The 9,265-nt window shown below is 40.5% G+C and overlaps 1 protein-coding gene across 3 annotated transcripts in view; it reads left to right on the forward strand.

The window, feature by feature from the left end:
• The window catches only part of NDRG1 (N-myc downstream regulated 1), a 65,195-nt gene extending 58,641 nt beyond the window's left edge, over positions 1–6,554 (forward strand). For all 3 annotated transcript variants that reach the window (XM_073330067.2, XM_073330065.2, XM_073330066.2), the window contains 3 exons: positions 1,745–1,780; positions 3,278–3,329; positions 4,692–6,554. In XM_073330067.2, the coding sequence (XP_073186168.1) occupies positions 1,745–1,780; positions 3,278–3,329; positions 4,692–4,957 (354 nt within the window). In that variant the 3' untranslated portion in view covers positions 4,958–6,554. The remainder of the gene's footprint in view (positions 1–1,744; positions 1,781–3,277; positions 3,330–4,691) is intronic.
• The last annotated feature ends 2,711 nt before the right edge of the window (positions 6,555–9,265 follow it).

Raw genomic sequence — 9,265 nt, forward strand, 5'->3', positions numbered from 1 at the left:
TTATGCTGCTATTTATACTTCTACTAGCTTGAAGAGAGGTAGCTAGCAGAAGTATGTGTAACCGAGCTGAGGAAGCCCTCCCCTAACATGCAGTATAGACATTGTCTCCAATTCAGTTATCTCCTTTAAGACTTTCTAATTGCTTTTTCTGACTGGCAGATGGACAGACTTGTTAGCTAGATAGTGCCCCTCTCTAGGAAACATTCAACTTTCCCATTCAACTGTGATTTGATAGAATGTCCTTATCCTAAAGGAATTGGTCTAAATAATTAAACAGTGCACCTGTTCATCTGGAGTCACCCTTTAATTCAGCAAAACTTATTTGGGAGATTTCAAATAGTTCAGTTAACCTCAGGGTTCTGACTCCTGCGAAGTGCAGCGCATTCTCTGCTCCTATAGAACTTGATTAGAGCTGAAGGCTCCTTCTAAAAGATGAATATGCAGGCCCAAATACCCCCTGGACCTTGTCTGAAACCTTTTGCAACTGACATAGTGTGTGTTGAATCCATCTTTACTTTTGAAATCTTTATTGAAGTTTTTTTTGTAAACTCATTTTTATTTAGATTCTTCTCTTCCTGCAACAACAAAACAAGCTGTAATCACTCTGTAGAATAAATATGTAATGTTCTGATTTTCATTCACTGTCCTACCTGGCTGCCTTTTCTGTTACTCTGGGCTACTTTCCAGCATAGCTCAGAATCAGAAGTGGCTTTTAATGTTTCCCTTTATTTGACACAGTGGATTTCCAAATCAAGAGTTTTGGGAGAAGAGAGCTTGTTTCTAGTATTTGCTCTTCAGTCATGGAGTGGGTGCATCTGTAGTTTGCAGTACTGAACTTTTTTATTTAATCTCTTATAGAAAGTGTCTAGTCAAGACTTGGTGTTCATGCCATATTCCATACTAGGATATAATTAAGAAGGCAGTCAGTACTATTGTCAAAGCAATAGATTCTCAATGTTTTGTTGCATTGGTCTAACATTAATAGAGAATTTTAGCTGTCTAAATCCTCTCCTGCCCCCCTCACCCTGCAATCATAAATTCTCATCTGTCATTGTTCAGCTGGAGACCTCTGTACATGACCACTCTTTCTGAGATTGAGGTTATGAATTACGTTCCTATAACTAGACCATTAGCAAGATTTGTTTTACTGCTAGCTAATCCCCGATAGGACTGCAGGCTTCCTGTAATTCACAATTTGACTTTCTGTTCATAGCATTCACTGAAATGTTCCTGTTCCTGTGTTTTTTGGTGTGTGGTTGTTTTTTTTTTTTTTGTTTTTTTTTTGTTTTTGAAGGGGTGGACAAGCAAGAAAACTTAAGTGCTACAAAAAATGTGTAGACAGTCTGACTGCTTTCACAGATCTTGCTTCCCTTAACAAATCTACCTCCTGTTGGAGTCCTCCACCATCTCAGCCATTGCTGCTGACTTTAATACCCTCACCTGTAAGGGTATTTCCTCCTTCACCTGTGTGCCATCTTCCTGTTCATAGCCAAGGCATACCATTGAAATCCAGTAAGCGCTGGCCATCTGGATTTCTAATGCATTAAGAAACTGGTGTTCACCTTATAAAAAGCCTTACCTGTTGCCTTCTACTCAAGCTTTCCTATCTGTGTGATGAGAATAAATGTCTGTCTCCAAAGTGCCAGATACACAAACCTTGAATATATTTCTTTGGTACAATCTCTGAACTCAAAGGAACTCCTGTTCTGGTACTGTGCTGACCTACCTTTTTACTTTCTTATAGATGGCAGACTGTGGTGGTCTCCCTCAAGTTTCCCAGGTATGATTTGACTGACTGAACTTGCTAATGCTTCTTACAGTAAAAAGAAAAGGAGTACTTGTGGCACCTTATGCTCTAATAAATTTGTTAGTCTCTAAGCTTTCGTGAGCTACAGCTCACTTCATCTGATGCATCCAATGAAGTGAGCTGTAGCTCACGAAAGCTTATGCTCTAATAAATTTGTTAGCCTCTAAGATGTCACAAGTACTCCTTTTCTTTTTACGGATACAGACTAACACGGCTGCTACTCTGAAACTCATTACACTAGTCTGTTTTGCAGAATGTGACAAATGGGGCCCCATTCTGAAGGGTATTCATTGTTCCCAAGTGTTAAGTGGCTATCATTCATGAGTAGTAATGTCATTGTCACCTGATCTCTCTTCTTTAAAGATCAACCAAGCACAAAATTAAGGTTAGGATGGGATATTTCCACTAATTAAGCCTTAACTGTGTAAGGGTTTGTATTTGGAATATAGACATTACCTTTTGCTTACTGACTAAACTAACATGGATTACTGCTTCTGAACGATCATTAAGTCAAATATTTAGTTATTTGTGCTATTTATAGTTTGGTTCAGGATGGGAGGCAGGAAATAACTAGTCTGTTCTTATGTGCACTAATCTGGTCTAGTAGAATGCACAAGTGTTTTTGAAATCTGTTTAGACATAAATTCCAAGGCTCCTCATACAACAGACTTTGTACACTACTATTTTAACTATTGTTTAGGGCGATTCACTAAAGAAGCTGACCCTATACACTAACTTGCAGGGTATACGTTTTGTTCTAGTTTGAGCCAAATGGAGGCATTCTGAAATGTAGGTATGAAATTACTCTGAAGAAACTGGAATTTGTAAACAGCTACAATTGAAAAGAGATCAAGATTGCGCTAGCGGTGTATAATGTGATTAGTGACAGGGAGGGGTGCAAGAAAGACACTCCATCCTTGTTTTGTTTTTTTAAAAGTTGTTTAGAATGGCAAAACCTTAAGAAGCTTGAATACCAATGTAGAGCTTATTCTGCTCCTCCTGTTGATTTTATGTAAAGTTAAACCGAAGAGCCATTATTCTCTAGATTTGGGGTGCAAAAGAATATTGCATAAGTTCAATTAAAAATATTGTCACCCCAGTTTGTTGAGTCACTGCTTTGCCCAGTAGCAGAGGAAAACATTTGTGTGTATACACACAGCAGTTCAAGAGTAGTAGCAGTCTATTAAACTATGCAAATCAGCAAAACTTGGGCCTGTTGGAGGTCAGTTGGAGAATTGACTGAACTAACATGCTGTACAGTAATGTTCATGTACAATAGGTATATAACAGGGGTGGCAGGGCAGAGGAGGAGAGAACAAAATCTGACCTAGGGAATTTTCTCAGTTGTGTACTCATTCTTTATATGTGTAACACTATTGAGTAGAGCCCAGGGGGAGAATAAGACTACTTATACTAGTGTTTCTCATTTGACAATTACTGTACTCAATGTGTTTCCATTTCCTTTTACAGCCTGCAAAGCTTGCAGAAGCTTTCAAATATTTTGTTCAGGGAATGGGATACAGTAAGTATGTATTTATTAAAAGAATGCCTAGCTATAATTAAGTTCTACAGTGGGGTAATAGAGTAACCTGTTTGTGAAAACCTAGATTACACCACAAAATATCTGCTGTCTGAGGGAAAGGGCATGTGGACCACAGCAGAGTAGCATGAGGACTTAGTCCAATCAGTAATATTGGTGCCCACAGGTGATATATGCAGTGATACCTGAGATACTGTAGTTCTCCTATCTTGTCCCTGCTATCTCAGTGTGACTTGACTGTGACCATTGTATGTACTTCGCTGGTAATAACTTGCCATGGTGCCACCTGAGGTGGTTTGGCTGCATAGCTTGTAAAGATGCCCTTAAATAAAGTGCTCCATTCCAACTAGAAGACAGAGAATGAAATATTCTCATGCTACTATATTAAATCTGCAGAGATGAATTGAACTAAGTTGACTCCTGAACGGTGTGAGCTGTTGCATAGCATTCCTGGGAGAGTTGCAGCATGAGCTATTGAGAATCTCTTTACTGCCTTTTATTCCCCTTTCTCCATTTTTGCTTCATGTATTGGAGAAATGAATCTCTTGCATAATTTGAACCATAATTTCAGAGCCTGATTCAAATGCCACATGCAACTGTGGGTCATCGCTGCACATTTAGCAGGAGTGCACAAACTTGCAAACATCTGACCTGGCTGTGTAAAGACCAGGTAGATATGACCCTGGCGGTCGGTCTGCCCAATTAGAAATGCATGCACAATTCGGTTGCAAAGCTGACATTTGGTATTTGGTTTCTGTGCATCTCCCCTGTGTGCACATAATGCATGGATATTTAAACTGAATTTTAATAATAAGGGGAAACTCAACCCCTCCTTGTGAATGTTTGAGTTAGCATCTTTTGTATACAACATTAGCTCTGCTGTGACATGCATAATACGTGTAGTATGAGTCTAAAATGACTTCGCTTTAGAAATTACACATTCCCTTCCATTGTAATAACCATCAGACACAGGTGACTTGAAGTGTGTATATTAGAATTGAAGAATAAAGGTCCGTTGTTGGCATAAAATTACTAGTCTGCTTTAAACACTTGTGCGTGAATTGAAGGGCAGTCTTTTTCTTAATGCCTATCTAAAGTTAATTAGTCCCTGTTTTTGTTCAGTTTTGTACCTGATTTCCCACATGTACTGTTCTACTGAAGCCCTGTTTAACTTCATGCATTATGAACAGCGGGACTACTTAAATGTGTACAATTAAGCATGTGCACAAGTGTGTTCGAGATCAGGGCCTTAGTCTGTCAGCTTGGGAATTCAAGACAAGGGCGTGCTTTCAAACGCACTGAATTATTCTAAACAAATCCACTAATACAAGACTCTTCTTTCAGTGCCTTCAGCTAGTATGACCAGGCTTATGAGGTCCCGTACAGCATCTGGTTCCAGCGTCACATCTTTGGAGGGACAGAGGAGCAGATCCCACACTGGGGAAGGAACAAGAAGCAGGTCCCATACTGGTGAGGGTACCAGGAGCAGATCCCATACTGGTGATGGGTCCAGAAACCGCACCCACCCAGACGCACGCATTGAGCTCACTCCTAACTCTGCAGGCAATACTGAACAACCTAGTCCCAAATCCATGGAAGTTTCTTGTTAAATACCTAAAAAAAAAAAAAAAAAAAGAAAAAAGAAAACACACAAACCTGGATGTAGTTTGAAACTGTAAAAGTTTTAATGACTGCCCACTGTGTATCGCAACACATAGCTGGTATTAATATCAAGCTTTCCTGTAAGATGAACTCTGTTTACCAGTTTGAAAGAGACCAAAGAAAGCAAACATCTCAATTGCTCTATTTTTATTACTTAATACAGATGGTTGCTGCTATTGTGCCCTCCTCCAACTGATGCCAAAATTTAAGGGCTGCGTGCCAAAAGTTACATGGTTGTGAAAATTTCAAAATCAAACCAGACTTACCCAACATCCTGTTCAAACAAAGTTTTGAAGCTACGATATGCCCACTTATCTCGTTTTCTTTGGCTAAATAAAGTGACCCAGTTTCTGGCATGTTTAAAAAAACAAAACAAAAAAAACAAACCTAAGGCTTTGTTGGTGGAGGGGAAGCAGTGCTTTATGGTTGACTTAAAAAAATGGTACAGCCTCATGTTGAAGCTGGAGCTAAACTCAAATTGTATATAGTTTAATTTCAAAGAGTAGGAAAAAATTAAACTTGTGCATTTATAGGCCTCCTAATTAGTATTTGAACCTGTTTTTTCCTAAGTACAATAATATGCTACTAAAATAGGCAAGGTTTTTTGTATTTGGGGTTTTTTGAGATTTAGTTCCTATTGCCCCCACCCTCCTGGATCCTAAAACCTGCTTAACAAGACCCAGTTTAACTTTTAAAAGCAGGTTAATATTTTCTCTTTGGCGGGACCTTGAACCAAAGAGCTCACAACTTGGTGGCAAAGTTGACACTTACAGCAGCTGTACTTGACCATGATGACTGCTCAGTGGAAGCAGTTTTTACTTTCACATTGTATGGCTTTTAATTGTTGGGGTTTGAGGTTTTTTGTGTATTCAGCACAATTGTAAAACTCAGAATTCTGTAAACCAAGCCAGATACAGCTGTTAATTGTTGAGGAAAGATGAAAAACTGAGATGGTTTGTAATTACTGTGCACTCAACTGTCACTAATTACTAGCTCCTAAAACCTCTGACTTTGAATTTGCTGGTGCTGAGAAATGTATTCCACAGCAGTGGGAGGGGCAACTTTGTAATTGATAAACATAATATTTAGTGACTGTAAACTTAGCAATGCATGATTCTGCATCTTGGTGTAACCTACTGATATCTCCAGGTTATCTTCTTTTGGAAGTAAGTGGGTATGGCACCTTTCTACTACCCACAGGTTTTCATAGTGTTCAGTTTTTCTTCTATACATACTGGGACAGTCTTTCATTTGCTTTGATACATATTTGCTACATCACAATTCTTATGTAGCTATGAAAAGTTTAACTGAGTAGTTAAATAGCAAGTGGTAAAACTTAAATATTTTGGGTAGTTCTTGTTCAGAAGAACACAATTTAGGTTACTCCACATTGACTTAACTTACACTCTTGTGCAGAGTTTCCATGGTGGTTGGTAGAAAGAACAAACATTAAAGAGAATAAAGCTATTGTGTAAAGTCTATCAAAAGTTTTTCTTAATGAACTATTTGTATTTATTTCAAAACAAATAAATTTGTAACTTTGCAGTGTCTTGTCTTAATCCTGTATCCTGAGCACAGATCTTTTGAGATGATTGCACTTTATCCTTTCCACATGCCTTAACTCTCAGGCTTAGCTTACCCTGCCTGCTGTCTAGCCCCTCATAGCTGACATACTGCTTCACATTTTCATGAGCATAGTATCTACTTTCTAAAGCCATCCAGTAAGTGTTTTTAGTATCCCTGCACAGTAGGGTGACTATACATCCTGTTTCAGCTGGGACAGTCACTTTTTGGCAAAATGGGGGATGCAACCACTAGTAGGGTGTGGAGGAACATTCAGGGGGAGGAGCAACAACCCCAGGTCTACATGGGATGGCTGGCTTAGCCTAGGTCAACCCTAGGTGGGTGGCTGGTAGGGGGGCTTGGGCTGGCTCCACACACTAGAGGGGTGGCCTCAGGTCAGCCCACCGTGGTGTCCATTTTGAAAAATATAGTCCCCTTACTGTGGTATGCTACTTTATACTGGGGTGGGAGGGTTAAGGCATCCTACCCTCTTCTGAACCATCCTGGAGGAAGAACAGATGAAAGTCCTAGAGGTAGAGTGAGCAGCAAAGTTCTTACCAGCTATTCTGACAGGATCTGGAAAAGTGATAACATGAAGTGCAGGGATGCAGCATCAGAGATCACTCTCTTCTTGGATTCTGTTCCTTCCCTTTCATTTTTCTAATGTTCCTAGAATTCATTCTGGCTCTCCTTCAGGCTGCCCAGCCCTATTATACATTAGTGAACTAGCAGGCCTGATTCTGGCTATAGTACAAGAGCAACAGACTAGTTATCAGGGGTTCAGTAATGCTTAAAGCGTATAACAAGTTGGGTCCTGCAGGGATTGGTTCTGGGTCCGCTTCTGTTCGATATCTTCATGATTTAGATAATGGCACAGAATACACTAGCTGGGAGAGATTGTAAATCCTTTGGAGGATAGGATTAAAATTCAAAATGATCTGGAGAAATTGTCTGAAGTAAATAGGATGAAATTCAATAAGAAAAAATCCAATCAGTTCCATATGTACAAAATGGGAAATGACTGCCTAGGAAGCAGTACTGCAGAAAGGGATCTAGAGGTCATAGTGGATCACAAGCTAGATATGAGTCAACAGTGTAATGCTGTTGCCAAAAAAAAAAAAAAAAAAAGCAAACATCATTCTGGGATGTATTAGGAGTATTGTAAGCAAGATTCTTTTGCTCTACTCTGGTTCCCAGCCAGTGGGATCTGTGGGGGTGGCACTTGGGGCAGGCACAGCATATGGAGCCCCTTAGCTGCCCCTATATGTAGGAGCCTGAGTGGGGACATGCTGCTGCTGCTTCCAGGAGCTGTGTGGAGCCACAGTACATGTGGAGCAGGGTGAGCCCGCAAGCCTGCTCCCCAACTGGAGTGCCAGAGTGGGGCAAGCCTGAGACTGTTCCCCAGCTTGTGTTTGAGGGCTGGATGTGGCCCCTGAGCTGTAGTTTGCCCACCCCTTGTCTAGATAATACTTAGTCCTGCCTTGAGTGCAGGAGACTGGACTAGATGACCTCTGGAGGTCCCTTCCCGTTCTATGATCCTCTTTGCCCTTGCCCATTGTTGCTGTAAGCTGTTCAGTGCAAGGATTGTTTTCCCATGTGTAGGCATAATGGGGACTTTACATAGGATGTGGGATCATTTAATACTTTGGATTTCAGGTCCTGTGACCAAGTGCTCCACAGAAGTTGAATTTCACAACCTCCCTGGGGGAGGGAGATGTTATTGCCACTTTATTATAAATAGAGAAAATACTTGGCCAAGGTCACATGGGAGTAAAGCTGGGAGTGGAATACAGGAGCCTAGACTTGCATTCCCTTGGTGGAGATCTGGAGAAGATCCCTTAGTCTCTCTTCCCCCCACCCCCCTTTGCAGGAATAGGACAATGGTCTTGAGTGCTGAACTGTACTTTCCTCAGTCCCATTAATAGACCTGTCCAGAACATATCTCAAATACAGCTTCCTGTTAACTAAAACCTAGGTCTGTTCTTAAGCTAATCTACACCTACACCTAATTCCATTTTAAAACTAATCAGAATTGTGTATTTTTCTAGGCCACAGGATGTTAGACATTGAGTGTCTACTGCAGAACTCTCATTTTGTTCTGCAGTGTAGTGGCATAAAAGTCACATGAAGCCTGAATTGGAGTCGTTCTCCCTGGGACAGCCATGACCTTCACACTCCACTGAGAAGCAGCCCCTGCAAGCTCTAGTTAGCAGTGGAGTTCAAAAAAGATACGTAGAGCGAGTGTTTGACAGAGGAGAGCTGAGGAAATATTGATCAAGTTCAATGTGTGCAGGTTCTGTAGAGAGGACTGAAGCAGGTTAACAAAGGGCACAGGTGTGTGTTGGATAAAGAGAGCTTAGTCAATACATGTTGGATAAATCAACTGTCCTTACATGGGGAGCGATTTAAGGATCAGGATTTTCAACAGATGGATTTTCAGCTTTGCTCGGACTTTATTTTGGTCCCATTTTTTTCTCCCTCTGGTCTAAGTATAAACGATTTAAAAATCATTAATGTACCTGAGCCCGGTAACAGCATTTCAGGCAGCAGTGATTAGACAGTATGGACCCTAAGAGCTGGACTTGTTTTTTAATAACCAGTCTATAAAACCTAAGTATGAATGTGTGCCCAACCATCCTATGAAACAAGGGTACAACTGTGCCCTTCTCTCATCTCTTCCAGGAATGGGTAAA

This window comes from Lepidochelys kempii, chromosome 2, assembly GCF_965140285.1.
Source record: "Lepidochelys kempii isolate rLepKem1 chromosome 2, rLepKem1.hap1, whole genome shotgun sequence".
NCBI lineage: Eukaryota > Metazoa > Chordata > Testudines > Cheloniidae > Lepidochelys > Lepidochelys kempii.